The sequence below is a fragment of the Phascolarctos cinereus genome, unplaced genomic scaffold (assembly GCF_003287225.1).
Source record: "Phascolarctos cinereus isolate Bilbo 61053 unplaced genomic scaffold, phaCin_HiC Scaffold_3;HRSCAF=262, whole genome shotgun sequence".
In the NCBI taxonomy this organism is placed as follows: Eukaryota; Metazoa; Chordata; class Mammalia; order Diprotodontia; family Phascolarctidae; genus Phascolarctos; species Phascolarctos cinereus.
Window position 1 is genome coordinate 67294267 of NW_027555736.1, and position 21372 is coordinate 67315638.

Here is a 21372-nt window from a genome sequence, read left to right on the forward strand (position 1 = left end):
TAATGGGAGGAACTGTGAAAATGAAGCAAAAAACCAAAACAATAAAAGAAAAGGGGAGCAAATTGTATGCTTCCATCTGCATTTAAACTCCATAGTTCTTTCTCTGGATGTGGATATCATTTGTCCACCCTGAGTCTTCTGGAGTTGTCTTAGATCTTTGCATTGCTGAGAAGAGCCAAGTAGACTTTTGAAAAGAATATTTCACAACAGACTATATCTTTGCCATCTCACAATCGGCTGAGAGATATAGAGAATATATGATACTATTGTATTTATTGTTGATTTTAAAAAAATCATTCCATTTGGAAAAACCAAATGCCACCTTATAGACTCATTTATAACAAGGTATCTTTCATCCACGTATTAAGATTATTCAGAAGATATAACTACCAAACAAACCCTGTTCCATGACCCTTAGATAGTAGACTTTAGGTGATGAATAAAGCAGGGAGATGATGGGAATAGTGTGGCAGGCCTGTCTGAGAGGCTAAAGCTGGCCCTTGGCAGTTCTGAGCTGTAAGAAGTTAAGCTGGTCAAGTGCCTGCTCTAAGCTCAGCATTAGTACGGACTAGGAGGACCACCATATTGACTAAGGAAAGGGGAACTTTTCCAGTTTGGAAAACAGAGCAGGTCAATGGTCCCATGCTGACTAGAGCAGGCCATGGCCCGTGAGCAGCTGCTGAACTTCCAGCCTATACCCAACAGAGAGAGCCAGCTTTTTGCTTTTGTTTTTAGAAAGGGGGTGGAACTGATGGAGTCTGAATGCAGATTGGAGTGTATTTTTTTTTTACTTTATTTTTCTTGTTGGGATTTTTTTTTTTTTGGTCCGTGTTTTCTTTCACAACATGGCTAATATGGAAAAAAAGCTTTGCATGACTGCACATCATGTCTGATCTATATCAAATTGCTTGCCTTCTCAGAGAGGGTGGAGGGATGGGAAGATAATTTTCTCTAGTTTTAAACTCTTTGTTAAGGTAAGAGTCTGCTTCCAATGTGGAGAATGTACTGTCCCAAGCTTCAGGGGTTTGTACAGCTGTTTTCAGAGATCCTTGTAGGGACCTGTAAATTTTCAGTTCTTCCAAGATGGTATGATAAGGGGTGAGGAGTTTACTCCTTTCCTGGCCTGTGCACTGGTCTATTAGTGACCACAAGCATGCCTTTCTGTCCTGGAACTGTGAGGAGGGTTTCCTCTCTTCTGCCACTACAAGCTCCACCACACCAGTGCTTCTCCTTGTCCCAGGACTGCCACCCAGAACTGTGACCCAGATCCAAGCATGAACAAAGCAAGAGATTCCTGCATCAGAACTGGCAAAGAGATCCCTGCAATCCCCCTCTGATCAGTCACTGGATTCCCCCTCAGTCTGTGGGCTGGAAGCTCAGGAGGCAGCCCCAGTCCCAGCCACGCTTAGGGAATGGAGCTGAGACCCTGTGCCTTTCTCTCAGCACCGCAGAGACAGACTTTTCCCCACTAACCTTCAAAGTTGTCTTTGGTGTTCCTGGGTTGAGAGGTGTGGAATCTGCCACAGCTGCCCGAGATTCAGTCCTCTGAGGCCTGCTCCAGGTTTGCTGCAGTCTGGGCGCCCATGACAAACTGCACTCCTCTACCAACCTAGCACGATATACCTTTCCAATCAATCATCCAGGTTGTCTTAGTCTGGAAATTTGCTTCACTCTGTCTTTTTGTGGGTTCTGCTGCTTTAGAATTTGTTTAGAGCCATTTTTTACAGGTATTTGGAGGGGTTTGGGGGAGAGCTCAAGCAAGTCACTGCTTTCACTTCGCCATCTTTGGAGATAATTTTCTTTAAAAATTTTTATTCATTTTGAACTTAAATACAACAGGACAAAAAGACAAACATTTCCATGCATATATAATATAAAAGATGGTTCAATATAAAACCATGAATTTCCATTTCACTCTTTACTTTTGAAAAACTATGTAATAAATGCCACACATCATTTTCAAAGCTACCCTGCTTTTCTGTGCTTCCTTCTAAGTTTTCTTTTATTCAAAGTAATTACCCCATAACAGGAAAGATTTTTTAGGCAGGCTTTTAAAAGTCTGAGAGGTGGAAGATTTTGTGTCAAATTTAGGAAACAATCTAGTATGCCAGTTTGACTAGAATATGGTATTCTATACTCATCTAGCAGAGTAATGTGAAATATTTGGAAAGGTAGATGTGAGCCTTCTTAGTAAGTTCAGCCTTCTGATTTACAGAGTGCCAGCAGCAGCTACTTCAGTAACAGTAGCAATGTGGTGCTAATGCCAGGAACTCCTTTCATCTCTCTTGGTGAAGATTCCAAAGAGGAACTCCATCCTCTCCCAAATGAGTGGCTAGCTTCTATCCCCCTGCTCCCACCAGAAATATATCTCCACTCTACTTCTAGGATAAATAGAGTGAGCTTGTGTTTTCAAGCTCCCGGGAGCTTGTTGGAAACTTTATATACACCAACAGACACAGATCTGGAATGTAATGCCTAGCTACATTCACTCCTGGCGTCAGGAATTTTTCAGTTCCTTGCAAAATCAGAGGGGACACATGTGACATCTGGAATTATAAATTGGAGCATCAGAATAAATATCAGTACCTAACAGAATAAAGATGATTAATCCAGTGTTCCAGGCAATTGCCTCTCAAGGTCCTATTGACAGCTAATATACACCAGAAACACATGCACTAGACATCGGACAATGTATGAAAACCGCTTCAAGGAAAACAGATCTAAATTACAGGCAAGACATATCAAATGCATGTGTCATTGCTGTAGTGTAATCTGTGCATATCCCAAGAACATGAGCAAATATGCATGAGTAGAACAAAAGTAAAGCCCTAATAATATCAGTAGGCCTAATACATAATATAACATGCTAAATAGCAGCATATTTGGAAATAAACAAGTAACAAAATCTGCATAGTTAGCAGACTAATGTTACTACAACATATGCATGATATTGACATAAAGGGAAATATCACAAACAAGAAAATAAAACAAAAACATACTTAATCATACAATAATTACATGCCTTAGTGAACGTATGCAATTATATGCAAAGCACACCTCATATGGGCAAACAGTAGGGTTGACTGGTTACATCTGTGATAATTTTTCCAGTTTCTCCCACAATTTCCCAAGTTGGCCTGACCATTGATCAAGAAGATTTGGCTCTGATGACCTATCTATAGCTGAGCTGGCTGATTGAATGTGCTCCCCCTTCCTCACTATGCTATTGACAAATTGTTCTTTTTTCTGTCCCTCACACATGATCCTCTCTCTCCAGCCTTTGCAGAGGAATGCACTTCTTCCTTATTCTGCCTCAGAGGATCCCTTTCTTTCTTTAAGATGCAGCTCAATCATGGTAGGAAGATGGCAGAGAAATAACAAGCTGGGTCCAGATAAATATGGCGAATGCTTACCAATCAGAAGCCCAGAGGTCTAGGTTAATGAGAACTGAGAAAAGGACATTTTTATTTATCATTTAAGAAACTGTTGATGAACCTTGAGGACAGTAGTTATAGTGGAAACCCTGGGTTTGGGAGCCAGATTACAACGGATTAAGGAGTGAGAGCTAAGGAAATGGAGGCAGTGAATGTAGATGACCTTTTCTAATAGTTTCACTTGTAGAAGGGTGATCAATCAAACAAGCATTTATTAAGCACCTTTTATGACCCAGGCACTACCACGTGCCAATCACTGGGAATACAAAGACAAAAATAAAACAGTCCTTGCTCTCAAGAAGCTTACATTCGTTTTGAATATACATACACACACACACACACACACACACACATATACATATACATATTTAACAAATATTTATTTTCTCTCTTTCCCACCTCCCCTCTTTACCTTCATTAAAAAAGAACGACCAACAAAACTCTGTAAAAAATATGCACAGTCAAGCAAAAACAAATTCCCAAATTGTTCACGTCCAAAAACGTATGTCTTTTCCTACATCTTCCCATCATTTCTCTGTGAGGAAGAGGGGTATCGTCCTTGACCATTGATCATCTGGAGTCATCACTACATTGATCAGAGCTCTTAAGTTGTTAGGTTGTTGTCTTTACAATGTTGTTATTACATAAATTGTTTTCCTGGCTTTGCTCACTTCACTCTGTGTAAGTTCACACAAGTCTTCTCAGGTTTCTCTGAAACGATTCTTTTCATCATTCCTTATGGCCACAATAATATTCCATTATATTAATATACCATAATTTGTTCAGCCAGTTCCCGATTGATGGATATCCCTTTAGTTTCCAATTCTTTGCTATTACAAAAAGAGCAACTTATAAATACTTTTAAACATGTGAGAAAGAGCTTACATTTTATCAATTGATCAACACACATCTATTACCTCTTACTATGTGCCAGGCACTGTACTAAGCACTGGAGATACAAAGAAAGGCAAAAACACCATCCCTGACCTCAAGGAGCTTACTGTCTAATGAGGAAGACAACATGAAAACAACTGCGTCTATATAAGCTATACACAGTGTAAATGGCATGTAATCTTAGAGGGGAAGAACTAGAAAATGGGGTGGGGAGGAGAGAGAGAGAGAGAGAGAGAGAGAGAGAGAGAGAGAGAGAGAGAGAGAGAGAGAGAGAGAGAGAGAGAGAGAGAGAGAGAGAGAGAGAATAGGACCAAGAAAGGCCTCTTACAAAAGGTAAGATTTGAGCTAAGGCTTGAAGGAAGCCAGGTGACAGGTGAAGAAAGAGGGTTTCATTCATGGGGGATAGCCACTGAAGAGGAACACTTGGATGGGGACACAACATGTATCTACACATATATTTATAGACACATATATACACACATGTACACACACATATATAGGTATATATACATATATATATATATATATATATATATATATATATATAGTCAATTCTGCTTATAACACTTGCTTTGAAAATGTGAATTTGCTCTATTAGAGAACGATTTCCCTATTCTATTTTGACTGCAAGAAACCTCAAAAATGCAAAGAATGGCATCATTTCATAATAACTCGAAAGCTGCAACCCTTCTACCACCTACTTCCACAAGGAGACTTCAGGTCTTTGTCAAGGTAAAATGCCATATTTACTGCATATGTTTCAGCGTGGTAGGAGCTGAGGGTCTGCTCTTACTGTCCAACCACCTTCTATCCCTGATTCTGGCTCCCTTTCCTGGAGATTCCACCTGTCCAACTTTCAAGAGTTTGACTAGCCTTCCTGTGGGAACTGGGATACAGGTCCAGCAGTAGCCAGAGGTTGTGGACACCAATGTTGCTGCTATTTATTGTAGTATTTGTGTATTTCTTAGGCATTAACATGAATAAAACATGTGAAAACATGTAAACAAACATTTTGACTACATTCCAGTCCTTTTTTTTTTTTGGCGCTGCTTAAGTTTTTAAGCATTGCGCCCGTTACACTATTTTCTCCATAAGCCTTGTGGTTTTTATTGCTTGATTTTGCATAGCCTAGTGATGTTTAAGAATTAATAAGTAAAATTTACAGCAAAACTGGTTGTAGGAGACACATTAAAAACAAAATGCAAGGTAACCCCGGGGGGATGGGGGTGGGATTTTTAGGATGATTACTCTAGGGGAGGGCAGGGTTGAGGAAAGGTTTTTTTTTTTTTTTAGGAGAGTGGGACATGTTTGTAGGCAGCAGGAAAGGAGTAAATGGATAAGGAAAGACTGAAGAAGAAAGAAAGAGAATGACTGAGAAGGCAAGTCCTGGGCGATAGAGGAGGGTTATCAAAGGCATAAACGGGCGAGGCGGCGTTAGCGTTGGTAAGGGAGGAGGGTCAACTCTTCCTTAGAGGTCGAATAAAAATATAGATCGATAGGTTTTTACATGTGGAAGAAGGGAAAAGGAAATATTTAATCCTCATAAACCAGTGGTGTAGGTTCTATCATTAGCCCGTTTCACAGCTGAAGAAACTAAGGCAGGCAGAGGTTGTGTGACTTGTCACACTGCTAGTACGCTATATTAGGAGGCTATTAAGTGTCTGAGGCTGGCTCTGAACACAGGTCTTTCTAACTCTAGGTCTAGCGCTCTATCCACTACACCTGGCTGTATTCTACTACATCACGTAGTTGTCTCTGTTTTCTTAGTAAAGTAGGGCTTGAAGTACTTTTTGGATAGAGAGGGGAAGGAGGGTGATTGTAGGGGACTTGAGAATAGAAGAGGTTTGGAACATCTACTATGGGGAGCATAACAGAGGCTCAGTCAGAACCAAGCATTGCTGTGGGGCATCGTTGAGTACAACTGAGATTAGCTAACATCCCTTTGTACCCCAGTTAGCTTAGTTGTATTACTTTCTCCAGCGCAGTTCAGCAGCCTGAAGAGCTGAGAAGCAGGCTAATCATACTTGCTTGCACCACCTACCTTGGAATATTATTCTTGAAAACCCCATAGCAATATGTAACTGAGTTATTATTAATTTGTTTGGCCCCCAATTTCTTCATTTATAAAATGGGGGGGTAATAATATCCGGCTTTCCTTAGACGATTGCGTGATGATGAAATAAAATCACGTACTGGCAATTACTTTGTTAAACTGTCAAGCATTTGACATTAGAGAGGAGATATTGTAAAAAATGATCTTTTTTAGGGGCAAAGAGTAATTATAAGCCTCTCCTACCTAGCGCAATTTATTCAAAATGTTACTAAAGGGCCTTCCCCCCACCCAAGTAAGTTATCATCTAAGAGGAACCCACGCACTCCTAGTGATCAAAGAGCCTGCCTACTCCCTTTCAGTGATCCCGGAGATGCCAATCACAGGCCCATAAGCAATGAGTAGAGTAGAGCAGTTCTATACAGGAGGGAAGCTAGGGATTAGTATAACTAGCACCTCGACAACACTCTAGCATTCATGATCTTTCCTTTCATACCTAAAGTGTGGGGTGGGCTAGAGGACTCAATTCCAATTCCAGAGGGATGGTCCAAGTAAATTCCTATGCTCTCTCCTTCTCCCTCTCCTCAGTCTCTTTCCTCTCTGTCTCTTTATCTCTCTCTCCCCTTTCCCTCTGCCTATCTCTCCCTCTCCCCCTACTTCCCTGAAAAGTTCTGCAAAGGATTTAGAATTCAAGGAGCAATGACATGAGTGCAAATGAATGATTCTAGGTGGATTGGGGATGTGAGATGTGAGATGGTGTGGAAGCTCTAATGAAGAAGTTAGAAAGAAGTGTGTAGACAGGCCAATGAAAAAAAAAAAGCAGTCTCTCGTCTAAGGACTTGGATGCCTACACTGGCCTCCATGCTCTCCCTCACACAAAACACTCCATCTCCAAACTAGGCATTTTCACCGACTGCTCCGCACGCCTGGAATACTCTTCTTTCTCATCTCTACTCCCCAATTCTCTGGTTTCCCTAAGTTCCAGCCAGATTCCCCCCAACTGCTAGAAGCCTTTTCTGATGTTCCTTAATGCTAGTGCCTTCCCTCTACTGATTATCTCCGACTTACCCTGTACCTGGTTTGTTTCGATATAGCTGTTTGCATGCTATCTCTCCCGTTAGGCAGGGATCTCCTTAAGATCTAGGACTTTTTTTTTTTCCCGTTGTTTGCATTCCCTAGCACTAAGCAGAGTGCTTGGCACACAGCAGGTGCTTAATACGGAATGACTATGACTGAGTGGTGGTCCCCATTAGCCTCTGATATCCTTCTATAGTGGACCCTTGGTTCCTCCTCTTCCCCAGTTGTTTTTTATACCTAAGAATTACCTATCTTCTAGTGAAATTCAGTCCCATCGAAAAAGATGTGGGGAAAATTCTGTAAAAATGTCATTTAACCTCAGTTTCCTCAACAGAAAAAATGGTGATAATAACAGCACCTACTTCCTAGAGTTGTGGCCATCAAATGAGGTAATATTTGTAAAGCATTGGGCACACAGCAGACTTTTAACAAATGCTTATTCGCCCTTCCTCTTTATTCCCCTATATAAGGTATTCTTTGGGTCTCAGTTTAAGATTTTTTGCTTTGCTTTGATAAATTCTAAATTTCTTAAAGCTTTGTAATAGTTGAGAACTATGTAAATGAAGAGAAAAGGAGTCCCCTACCCCAAAGAAGGGAAGTTGCTCCAGGCCCGTCTTTGCCTTGGAAAATTAGAGGCTAATTCTGTATCATTAGAGAATCCGGGCTTAACACTCCCCCACCCCTTGGGTTTTCGTTTCAGCCAACCCCCTGCCCAGAGGGGAGTCGTTAGAGCTCCCCAAAAGGCGCAGACAGGTCGGCGCTTCTAACGCAGGTGAATTACCAGCAGCTCCCCTCAAACTCTGCAGCGTGCAGGTGCAAAAATGTGAAGGCGAGTGCGCCCTCCACCCCGAGTATGGGGGGGCGTGAACTTCTGCAGGCCCCAGCTCCTTTTTTGAAAGAGCAAAGCGCAGGTCAGTCATTTCAGGGTTTCTGGAACGCTCTGCGGAGAGAGCACGAGCTCGGCCGCCCATCCAGACGCCTTCCTCTCTCCTCCCCCACCCCCGCGCTCCGGAGCTTCAGGCTGTTGACCTTCTGCACCCACCTGCTGGCCCCTCCGTAACCTCTACCCCACGCTCGGGGGCAGGGCGGCGTATCCTTTAAGGGTATCCTGCAGCGGGTGGGGTAGGAGGTGCCAGCCTTTGGGTGGGGTCTTCCCAGTCTCCCTGGGGGAGGGGACGCGAGGCTGCGGAGGGCGTCGGGGGCGCGGGGCGCGCGCAGTGCCGCGTCGAGGGTGGACGGCACTTGCGGGCTGGTGCCCGAGCCTGGGGAAACAGGTGTCCCGCGTTGGTTCTGCGGACGGGGGAGGACGCAGGGGGCGGGGGCACGGCCGCTACTTCGGGCTTCATAAGCCGTCCGGTGGGCGGTGCCACGGCTGGTTGCAAAAATAGTGCCTCGGAGGTGGCCCGTGGCAGTGCGGCTGAGCGCGCCCATCCAGGCCGGGCACCGTGGGCCCGGGCCGTCCCATGGCGTTCTCACTGGTAAGAGGCCGGGCTGGGGAGGGTGGGCTGGAGGGAGCGCTAGCCCGGCGCGTGCCGCGCCTCGCTCTCGCCGCCGCGGGCGGTCTCTGCTGGGCCGGGAGCCACGCGCCTCGGGCGGGCGGGCGCGTGGGCGGGCAGGTGGCACTTCGCCCAGGGCGCTGCAGGCGCATTCCCTGCGAGTTCCGCGCCCCCGGTCTTGAGCGCTGCTCTCCTCCGTGGGGCGGCGGCCGTGCCCTGAGGGGTAGTGAGGCCCGTTTCCCGGGGACCGGGTGCGGGGGGTGGGTGTGTGTGTGGGTGTGTGTGGGTGTGTGTGTGTGTGTGTGTGTGTGTGTGTGTGTGTGTGTGTGGAGGATGGCACGGGGGAAGGGGAAGAGGCGGGGCGCGAGTCACATGTCCGCGAGCGTGGAACCTCGTGTGTTTGTTTGAGGGAAGGGACACGCGCTTCTCGTGATTCTGTTGCCTTTTCATTTTAAAGGAGCCGGGGTCCTCCGGGGTATCCCGCGGGGGTCGGTCACGGAGCTCTCCCCGGGCCTCCCACCTTGTAAAGCGCATTTTACTGGGGTGAAGGCCGCCGCGGGTGCAGGTGTGGGTGGCCTGGAGTTCAAGGGGGGGGCACAAGGGCCTCGAGGAGGAGACCCGACCAGGCGGGATGGGAGGTGAGACGGGTGGCAGGCTCGGCCGGCTGCCCCCTCCCCACTAGGGTGGGTGTCCCAGTTGCGGTTCCGGGTGACCGGCGCTCCTGCTGGTAGTAGTAGTTGCGGATGTTGGTGCTGAGTTACGCAAAAGGCCCGGAGGCAGAGGCATCACGAGCAGCCACGGGAGTTCGCGGGAGGGAAAGGGTCCCTGGAGAAGTCTGGAAGCGCCACGTGGGGCGGCCCCCTGCAGGCTCTGACGCCCCCGTGTTGTGTCTGTTCGGAAGCGCCCTGCTTCTCACCCCAACCCAGCATAGCCCCGGGGGCTGTGAGAAAGCGAGAGCTGCCGACTGCCCCTGGGCGGTGCGTCCCCTTTAAGGGCGGTTCGGCTTCGCCGCTGCCTCTCCCTCGGGCCGCCGCGCGCTCCCCCCTCAGGCCCCGGCGGGGGGGAGGGGTGAGGAGGAGGGAGGGTCACGTGGTTCACACGTTCGGCGCCGGGAGCGCGGAGTCAGGGGCCGCCCGGAGTCGCCGCCGCCGCCGCCGCCGCGCCTCCTCGGTTCGGAGGGGCCCGACCTTCCTGGGGCAGGCACCATCCCAGAGTAACGGGCTGAGACCGGCCCAGAGTGACTGTCTCTGCCGCCGCCGCCGCCGCCCAGGTAGGGTGGGGCCGGGGCGCAGCCACGTCAACCCGGGCCAGCCGGGCTGGGCTAGTTGGGCCGGGTCGGGCGGGATAGGGCCCGGCGCCGCGGAGACCTGGGGGGCGGGGGGAGAGAGGTGTGGGGGAGCTGGCGGGCGCGAGGCGTCCACGTGCGAGTGTAGACTCTCGGGGTTCTCCCCGGGCCGCGGAGCTCGGGGGACGGAAGAAGGAGGGAGGGGCCCGGCTGGGCAGGGCCGATCCCGAGGCCCGGTGCGGGCTCGGAGCCGCAGCTGGGGGCCCTCCCCCGAGGTAAGCCGGGGTGGGGCAGCTAGACTCGAGCTCCTCGGGGAGAGGAGGAGGAGGATGCTCGGAGGTCGAGGGCTCGATGCCGGGTGTTCCGGCGTTCGGGGCCGGGCAGGGTGGGCGCCCCCGGGCCGGGGCAGCGAGCGTGCGTAACGGGAGTGGGGTGGGCTGCTGTCTAGAGGTGCATTTCACCCGAGGTCTGTGACCCTTTCCCCTGGTGTTTTTGCCCTGGGTGAATTCACCTCGAGTGTAGGCTGCGGTACAACCAGCCTTATCCAGCTTCTCATAATAGCTCTTCTATTTTCAGACAAACCCACCCCTGTAGAGTTTTTACAAAGTAAGGTCAAAATCCAACTTCTGGCCATGCTCTCTCTACAGATCTCTTAACTTTTTAGTGTCTGATGGTGAGATCTTAATACCGGCTATTTTGTTTCTGGCCACCCCAGAGTGTTGGGGGGGGAGACCCCAAATTCCCCTAACTGCACTTTGGCATCTACTTCTTGTTTGTTGGTGAGCTAGCCAAGAGAAGGGGAATATTTAATCTGTTAACTTGTTTTAATCCTCAAAGGTAGCTCAGCTTTTCCCTGGTTACTGGTAATCTACTTTGCTAGTGAAGTTTCGATGTTGGAGTAACCATTTTTTCCCCCCAGTGGGAACATGCCAAATACTGTTAATGGAGGGTTGAAGAATTCCAAAATGGGGGTTGGGGGGGAAAGAAGGTTAACATCACTTAAAATCTCAATGAGGGGTCCACCAAAAGTTAGGTACCTTTCTTCTTTGCTTTAAAGACTTAAGTTAACTCAGTTTCTAGGATATGAATTTCTTTGAAAGGATGTCTTTCTTTTCATATTTTATTTTGTGGCAGGAGAGTTATTCTCCATTGGAGGACAACAAATTGACACAGGGCTACCAAATGTGATTGTGTGTGTGTGTGTGTGTGTGTGTGTGTGTGTATGTATGTATGTAAAAACAAACCAAAACACTATTGTGGAATAATAGTCCCCCAAACAGGAGGATGGGTAGTTACAAAGTGTTAGGTGTGCTCTCTGCATGCTTACAGAGGATGTGATGGAAGATCCCAGTTAAATGGAGTCTCCTTAATGTAGCTTTCTTTGGCAAGGAATTCCTTTCTAGCCACAGGCCGCCTTAAATTTACATGCTTTTATGAAGTTCCAGCTATTTCGTAGCACCTTCATTTTAAAAGGACATGACTTTTATAGTTATAATAAGGAGAAGTTTCTTCACAATATTAACAAGTAGGTTGATAACTGCTGGAAAAATAGTGGCTGTGAAGACCATCTGCCTTTAAGTTCCCTGCAGTGTCTGGGGAAAGAGGCATTAAAAAAAAAAGACCGTACAATGCGCTTAAAACAATTAAATTGTTTATATCCTTGATTATGTGTCAGGTAGAAGTTGCCCAGAGGAGGAAGCACTAAAGTGCACAGAACTTGTACCATTTCTGGAGCTCAGATAAAAGGGCACTTAGTTGTAACTGTCCCCTAAGAAAAACAATGTTAAAGCAGAACATTGAGGTTTTTATCAGGCCTTTTAGCTTTTTCAGCCAGCTGAACTTGGAATACATTGTACGGAGCACGTTTTCTGGATATGAAGTATAATTTAGACCAGTTGATCTAATGTATGGATGAAGACCTGTAAATTAAGGAAACTTTTGATTGTCTAGTGTGGTTCATATCAAGTTTAAACATAATTTTTTTTCTTTTTAGGAATTTAAACATAGAATATTTTTTTTTTTTAGCAATCTCTCAAATCCAGGAACCTAGACCAAATCTATCTCGGGAGAATTTATACCAGCTAAGGTTCACTGAAGAGGGAAGCAAATTTAACAGCTAAAGAAGAATGGTCAAGTTGTGGTGGGGAGGCTTCCTACAAAATCTTGTTCTGGAACTCTGAAGAACTTTTGGTTTGCAGGGGGAGGGAGTGAAAATGATACAAAAAGGGTTTGTCTACTGCTTAATAGATAGCAATGAATAACAAGGCAAACCTGCTCCATTTTCCCTGAATCTTTGATCCTTCTGATGACAAAAATCATATGCTGTGCTTTAAAACCAAATTTTATGTGATTGCAGACTGTATATGCAGTAGGAGAGTGAGCTTTACAAGTGTGATTACCACCAAAACAGGGTTTAAGTATGAAAATTCTTGGTTTACTGTTTTCTCAGTGAGTTATACCAATAAGACATTTGGTGAGTGGAGTTGTAACTGTATAAAAAGGGAGTGACATTTTTAGACTCCAGACTTCAAGATATGGAAAGAAAAGGATGAACACAGCAGAGAACACAGCATAGAATTAAACTTTATATACATCTGTACTTTGTGGTGAGAGAATTGGGCTAGGCTGATTATTTAATGTAAATAACTTAATAGGACAATTTTTAGTTGCCTGTGTCCTACTGGTTGCAGTTCTGATAAGCCTCTTTTTTTGAGGAAAAACTTTTTAGGAGCTGCTGAAGCCAGCATGGTTGTTCTGAACCACTGGCACAGCAATACTGCTATTAGCAGGAATGTGCTTGCATTTACCATTCCTTTTGTGTGGAGGCAGAGTTAGCTATCTAATAGTGTCTGGAGTTTCAGGAAAGGTAGGTAAAGTTTAGTGTTGAAAGGGAGACCTGCCTCCTTTAGTGGGCAGGTTGGATATTAATTAAAATTACCAGAATGTTTTCCTACTGGAACTGGATTAATCTTAAATTTTAAAACAACTTTAAGGGACAAGAAAGGTAGATTGGATCTTAATAAATGTAGAATTTACCTTTGACTATAATTCCCATACCAACTTGAATTTCCAGAGAGGATTAATAAAAATTTCAGCACTACAGAGTAGGCTCTTTTGGGAACAACTCATAGTTCAGGGTTCCTCCAGGAATAGTCTGGGACTTTTTTTAAAGTCTGCATTAGCAGAACAAACTCAAGTTTGCTAGTAGAGTGTATGATGAGCTTTGCTGATCTGATTTTGCTAGTGAAATACACAGAGCTTTCTCGATCAAAAGCTGTAAAATCAGTAATTGGTACAGCATTGGAACTGATCCCTATATCTCCAGCTGCCTTTTCTCATCCAAGTTGTCAATCACTAACTTGAAACTAGGTTAAGAATTCAATCTTGATTTATTTAGTAAACTAAAATAGTTACGCAAAAGTCTGTTAAGTTATAATATTAATGTCAATGCCAATAAAATATTTCAGTTATCTCTTTTCATTTCCCTTCTGTTAAATGACCATTTGCCACAGTACTTTGTACTTGTTTAAAGAGGAGGAATTTACCTCAACAAACATTAAGCTCTATCAGGTGAAATGAATTAATTACTGTAGTACTTTTCCATTGAAATCAGCAGACCTGCTATTAATGTTTGGGTTATTGTCTTTAGTAGTTTAGATTTGAAGAAGAAAGAATTATGATGGAAAGTGGCAAATAATCTAACACGGAGGTTCTTGAAGTACATTGATGAAGTGCAATCAGATAGATTGCTGGGGGAAGGGGGGGTGTCTGTAAACTTGGATGGGAAAAAATTTGCATTTTTATTTTCACTTCTAACTGAAATTGAGCATTTCCTTCAATTATGAATAAAAAATACCCATTCTAATAAAGTCCACAAGCTTGGCCAGGCTGCCAGAGGGGTCCATGACACAAAAAGGATCAAAAACCACATTTTCATATCAATCCTGTTCTGCCCTATACCTGGACACATCAGTCAAAAAGGTTTTATTGAGCACCTACTATATGCTACTAGGCACTGTCTGTACACTGGGGATACAAAGAAAGGTAAAAGCAGTCCTTGCTCTCAAGGAGTGACCAGTTTAATGGAGGAGACTACATGCAGACAATTATGTACATGCAAGGCACATAAATGGCAAATAATTTCAGAAGGTACTAGCAGTGGGGAGAATGGGAAAAGGCTTGGTTTTTAGATCATAGATCTGCTTTTCTATGCAGTGTCTGATCCTCCTTTGTCTTAAGGATGAGCCAGGATTTTTTGTCTAGTAAAGGGGCAGGCTTCTGCTGAGAGGATTTTACTTTTTTCCTTGGTTTGGCACAAAACAGTAGTAATTAGCATCCTTTTTGGACTTAAAAATTAACTTAGTTCAGGGATCACCTGTATCCTGATTGGAGTGGCAGTTTTAGTGTAATAGATTTGTTTAATTTTAATCCAGAGGAAGTTAATTTTTATGATACCTGGATTTAATTGAGACATGGTACCATACACGTTTGACTTATAATTCTAGCTTCAAAGTTAATACCTTCGATGACTTTCTGGGTCAGCTATATGTATTAGTTGTTTCTGGGGAGTGACACAGCTAATGTTAACTTTTCTTCAGTCTTGGCAAAAGGCCAGAAACTATGGTGTTGGTAAGATGTGTGACGGGGTTTTATAAGGGAGTCTAGAGGTACAGGTGTTAAAGACAAGTTAATTGAAGACTTGATAAGGTTTTAATCTAATGTCTCAACTAAATCTCCCTTTACCACCTACAGACAAATCAGCCTCCTTCAGTCTTGCTTTTTCCTCATTACTATATCAAAATCTCCTTTAAGGTCACCACTGACATCCTGATGACTATATCAATAGATTTTCTCATTCATAGAATTAGACAGGATCTGTTTCAACCCCAGCATTCAGTAGTTGAGGTGAGGAAACAAAGAGTTTGTGACTCGCTTCAGATCATGTATCAGTTAAACTAAGACTAGTGTTATTTTTATTTGATTACATTGATCACCCTCTTCCATTTGCAACCGTGAAGATGATCCACCTTTTTTAAACCTCCACTCCAATTTTGTTTTCATTGCAGTTTCTCCCCATTCCTGATCCTCACATATAGGTCTGCTTGAAGCTGTCTTTAGCCTTCTGCTTTTCTCAGCTTAAAAGTATTCACCTACTGCAGATGACTCCGCAATCTATTTCCAGCCCTGACTTTTTTTCTGGACTTAAGTCTCGCGACTCTATCTACTTGCTAGACATATCCACATGGAACTTAAAACATCCATCCCTTTTTCCTCCCCCTCATAAAGAAAGAAATCTTGAGCAATGACTTCAATTTTCTGCATTTTTTGTCTGGTTCACCCCCAGTAGGTCTTTTTCTAATTAGACTTAAATGGTAAGCTCCCCACCCCCAAGACTGATCTCTGCATTACCTGTACCTCTAGTTTCCAATAAAAATTTGATAGAGTACCCTTCTTCCTGTCTCCTGTGGTTCAGCATCCCAGTCATCTTTGTGTACTTTTCTGTCTTCCCCTCAGCCAGTAAGTAGCTGGTATTATTACAGTATCTGAGGTGGAACAGTTCAAACGTCCTATCTCTAAATAACTCTGAGAGGTGGTCATCCACCCTTTCTTTGAAGACCACTAATGAGGTGGAGTGGGGGAACAGAAGCTAATTAGCCTTTTAAAGCCTTCCACATTTTCTTTAATGTAAATAATTTGCAAAGTGAGAACATTCAGTGACTGGTAGATGTTGGCTCATGGTTGTGAATGAAGAGACGCTGATAGACACTCTTGTAGGAGAAATTATCCTATACAAATTCTTAAGAGAATTAGAGTTTTTGCTTCAAATAAATGTGTATTGCACAAATTCGATTCCTGTAGACAGCAGGACCTGTGCTGGTCCCTGGCTTCTGCTCCCTGCAGGCCTCCGGGGCAGCACTCATTCAGACTTGAGGGGCCATGGCCTTGTGGAGCCTCACTAGGAGAGAGGGGGAGGTCTGTGGAACATGTCATTTACTTTAAGTGGGAACTCTGTATGGTACCACTTACTTGAATTCAGGATCCATGTTTCTACCTTACTTGCTTTTGCTCATGGAATTTCTTCTACTTTGATATTCCTTCCCTTGCCAATTCTACTCAACTAAATCCTGAATGTCCCTACTGCTATTACTATGCCCCTACCACCTTTTTGCACTGTCATATTGGTTTGACGACTTTATAACGCTGTGCAGTATGTTTTTGCATTGATTAATAAACCATGTTTTTTGAGGGCACAAACCATATTTTCTAACAATTTTATATCCTCTTTAGTACCTTAACACTGTCTTCTGTACATACAAAAGTGTTCCAGTGAATAATTGCTTATATGTATATATTATTAGTTGGAGAGGCAATGTGGTAGATAATTGGTCTTGGAGACAGGAAACCTGGGTTCAAATGATGTTTGACACACGTTGGCTTTATGACCTTGGATGAGTCAATTTAACCTTACAGTGGACCAGGCAACTCCCTGAGGCTATAAATTATAGACTGTGCTGACATGAATTGATAAAGGTTTCATCAGATTCCCTGTTTCAATGAAATCCTAGGTCTTCTCCCTATCCCATCCCACTTGATATTTCCAAAGCATTTTCGCAGATCTTTATTTGATTCTTTCAAAAAGACCTGTGAGTTGAAAGCTGCTCCAGTGGATGAGAAAATAACAGGCCACTGAGTAAGGACCATTATTGATTTTAACTTGATAATGTAGGGTTTGAACAAATGAATTTGGGCTAAAAGAATCTTTTTTTTTTGGTCATACTAGAAAGAAGACGCAGGGAGGATCAAAGACTGCTGGGATAGCCTTGAAGCCCCTGCACTTTCAACTTGTAGCAATGCTGATATTTTTCGTAGAATAAACGCCATGTTGGACAACTCTCTGGATTTCAGTCGAGTCTGCACAACACCTATTACAAAAGGAAGGCATGATCACTTGTCAGGTGACTTTGGTGTTCAGCTGAAAGCAGGGATGGACTGGGTTGTTACAGGTGCAGCTAACTAAGAAATTTGTAGTTATAAGGTGTAGGGTGGATCACTATACTATATGTTGGCTACTTAGTTAATTTTAATTTTTTTAAAGATTTAACATGAGTATCTAGAAGTACCATACCTGTTGATTGTTAATGATACTATTAATTAGGGTTTGTATTTCTATTTATAATACTCAAGAATTTCTGTTTTGGGATGCAAATGGGGAGAGTGGAGACATTTATCAATTGATATTATGCTGAAGCTTAAATGTTCTAGAAGACTCTAAAGTAGAGTATTTTTAAAAGCACTGAAAAAATTTTAGGTAATATCTACTGTATCTGGATACTTCAGGGTTTGCAGAAGCTTTTCTCCTAATGTATTAAGTAGGAAAACCCCCTTTTTTTGGAAGTTTTAATTGCCTTTTTCATACTAATGAATTGAGGACTGGAGTAATATATTCACTAGGTATCGAAGTTGGGTAGAAGCTTCCTATAAAATTTCCTGTTTATGTTGAGGCAACTACTTGCTGAAGGCTAATGGTACTTGGTATAGCAGTAATGTATAATACCTACTCTTTATAGAGTTGTAACATGTAAAGAATGCTTTTATAGATACGGATATATTGGTATGTGGGGGTTTTAGATGAAAGTGGTTTTTTGGTGGAGAATTTTATAATGGGCCTCGATTATTGAAGACTCTGGGGTGTGTACAGCTGGATTTGGAAATCACTGATGTATAAGATGTCTGTGGAGATTTTGGGTTTCAAAATCACACCATGAAGGTTTACTATCTTTATTTTAATTTTTAAAATTATTCTTATTTTGTTAAATATTTCCCAGTTACATGTAAAATTATTTTTAACAATCTCTTTAAAAATTTTTGAGTTCCAGATTATCTTCCTCCCAACCCTGCTTTCTCCTTAAGAAGTTAAACAATTGGATATTGATTATACATATAACCACTATCTTTAAAACAAAAGATTACTATTTTTGGCTTTATCTAATAAAAAGTTTTTTACCTATTGTGAAGTGGAACAAACCATAAAACTTGTATTTCTCTGCCTGCCCCCAAGTCTTGATGTCTCAGTAGTATTATTAAAACCTAAGTAAGCCTAAAATCTAGAGTCGGAAATGGGTGATGTTAACCTGTTAAGAGTTGGTTACTTTTTCATATCGCTGATCTCTTAATTTAGAATGTTAAGAATTGTGTTTTTGTGTTCAGTGATCTCTGAACAGAGGTATTTAAAAACACATTTGGTCCTAAAGATCTCAGAGTGTGTCCCTGTATTTTCAGATGTTAGAAACAAAAAGGAGGGCTTTTTGAAAGGTGGTTATAGGTGCTTTTCTATCACTAGCTGCATTTTTCAGTCTATAAATAAATAACTAAAAACTACCTCGGGCAGAATAGTTTGATTTGTTAATACATGTTTTTTGGATATCCTAGGAAACATTTCCTTAGACCACATCCACATTGGAAAATACTCTGCTCGTACTGCCTAGAAAAACGAACTTCCTAAAGATATTTTGGATACCTTTGGTTATTGTTGGCAGCTTCAAAATTCACTTTTGTTTATTTTATCGTACAGGTGTTATGGGCCAAAGATAAGTAAGAAGAGATTGAAAGTATGGAACCACTTCAGACAGGCAACTGTGATGATCCTTTGGAGTACTAATAACTAAATTTTGCTATCTAGCCATTGAATTTTGTAATCTGTGCAGAGCTCCCACCTATGAATGAAAAATTAAGTCAAATTTCATCAAGTTGTGAAAAAGCTTAAAACTATGTGCCAGACATTGTTAAGCACTGGAGATACAAAGGCAAACAGTCCCTCCTTTCAAGGAGAGCGCTCTTGAATGGGGCAGATAACATGCACATAACTACATAGAAATTGGAGAGGCACACAGTCAATTGAGCATAGTCACTGAGCAAAGATCAGTGGAACCTGGAGAAAAGGGTTCATGCAGGAGGTGGGACTTTGGGTGAGGCTTGAAGGAAGACAGGAGGCACAGGCATGGGGAGAGTGGTCAGAGGCAGGAGATGGAACAGCCAGGAGGTCAGTGGCCCTGGTGGGGTGTGTGTGTGAGGTGGATGTGGAGGGAAGGGTCCATGCTTTAAAAGTCAAACGAGATTGGGGTAGCTAAGTGGTGCAGTGGATAGAGCATGGGCCCTGATGTCAGGAGGACCCGAGTTCAAATCTGGACTCAGACCAAACATTTGACACTTACTAGCTGTGTGACCCTGGGCAAGTCACTTAACCTCAATTGCCGAAAAGAGAAAAAAAGAAAAACAAAATTTTATGTTTGATACTCTTGGTAATGGGAGAGCCACTGGAATTTATTGAATTAGGGGCATGGTCAGAGCTGAACTCATGAAGTTTTATCACTTTGACAGCTGAGTACAGAGTGACTGGAATGGGGAGAGTCTTGAGAAAGGGAGACCGACCAGCAGACTCTTGAACCAAGGATAGTGGTTGAGTCAGAAGAGAAATATTAACACAGGTAGAATGGATAGGATTAACTTGAGTGATTGGACATGGTGCATGAGAAATAGTGAGGTGTCGAAGATGACACCTAGGTTTCAGGCTTGTGTGATTGAGAGGGTGGTGGCCCAGTAATAGGGAAGTTAGGGAACAGAGAGGAGGGGGGGATAAAGAGCTTCTTCAAAACAATTTTTAAAAAGTCAAATGAATACATGGTGAGAAAACATAAGTCATAGCTGCTGTAAATGTTGAAATGCAACTTTCTTCTCTTGCTAAATATCAAAGAAGCAGAAATCTAAATTTTTTTTAAAAATTCTCAAATTTTTACATCAAGCAGTAGGAATTTTTAAAATGCCTCAACCTTTTTCCTTAAAAAATTTGGATTAGTTATTTTTTTGGGGGATATTCTTATAGATTGGTTTGCTGAAAAAGACCTTACAGGTCCAGTACCTTTATTTTTTAAGATAATGAAACTGAAGCCCAGAGAGTAATTTACTGAGAGTCATAGAAATCAAATATTGACCCCCCCCCCCCACTGTCTTGATAGCCATTTTGGAGTCTGGTCAGTTCTGCTGTAACTTGTACATTTGCCAAAAGCAGTGAGCTGTGCAATTTGGTGTAGTGAAAACCACAGGGCTTGTGGGGAGAGTGGGGTCAGTGACATCTTAAAAAAAAAGGTAGGAGTCTAATAAAAAGGGTAGCACAGTTTGATATGTGTTAAATGTTAAGAAATATTTAAATGCTCAAATAAATAGTGGCAGCATCTGAAGCCTTGGGCTGTTCATGGCCCTGCTTCTTGAGCTGCAACAAGTTTGGCTGTAATGGTTGGGGGTGTGGTGGGGAGTCCTTAGCAGTGACTGAAGGGGACAGGGGAGATTCAAATCACCCCTTCTCAGCTCACAACTACTACAGTATGGGAAGATAAACAATAAATTAGCCACTTGACAAAGACCTGAAGTATTTTTGGAGAAGTGCTTGTTGGAAGGTGCAGTTTTCCGCATTCTTGACGTTTCTCAAGGAAGAAATCGAACAGAAGCAAACTTGAAATTGTCTTTATGCTCAAAATGTATCCTAATATATCAATTGCAGTGGAACAAATTTGAGTTTTTGAAAAGTGAATTATAGCAGAACTGATTATACTGAGATATTTCCCACTTAGTTGATGGTGCTATGTTTACGGTTGAGGTTACAAGAAATATGCCATATTTAGATAAATGATATATTATAATTAGAAGTTATAATCCCAGTTTTGTGTTGCTGAGATAGTGGTTTAAATTAGAGTTACTTTGGGCTAAACTTTTTAAAAAATGATTTATCTTAAACTCATTTCTTTTTCCCCACTCTCCCAGAAAAAGGCTAGTAAAAAATGTCTTTTTTTTTTTTTTAAGGCAATTGGGGTTAAGTGACTTACCCAGGGTCACACAGCAAGTGTCAAGTATTTGGTCTGAGGCCGGATTTGAACTCAGGTCCTCCTGACTTCAGAGTTGGTGCTCTATCCACTGTGCCACCTAGCTGTCCCCAAAATTGTCTCATTTATATTTTCATCTATACACTTTCATCTATACTCTGAGTCCATCACTTCTCTTTCTGGAGGTGTAGATAGTGTGTTTCATCTTGAGTCCTTTGGAATCATGATACCCTGTATATTCTAATTGTCTCACTGAATAAGT

General features: G+C 42.9%; 1 protein-coding gene across 4 annotated transcripts in view; it reads left to right on the plus strand.

Annotated features, from left to right (window-relative positions):
• Positions 1-8832: 8832 nt before the first annotated feature.
• CPEB1 (cytoplasmic polyadenylation element binding protein 1) overlaps positions 8833-21372 on the plus strand; it is a 71210-nt gene continuing 58670 nt past the window's right edge. For 2 of the 4 annotated variants that reach the window (XM_020997046.1, XM_020997047.1), the window contains exons 1-2: positions 8833-8933; positions 17018-17192. In XM_020997046.1, the coding sequence (XP_020852705.1) occupies positions 8919-8933; positions 17018-17192 (190 nt within the window). In that variant the 5' untranslated portion in view covers positions 8833-8918. Of the gene's footprint in view, positions 8934-10023; positions 10222-10386; positions 10512-17017; positions 17193-21372 lie in introns of those variants that run through there. The other 2 variants (XM_020997048.1, XM_020997051.2) reach the window with 2 other exon arrangements.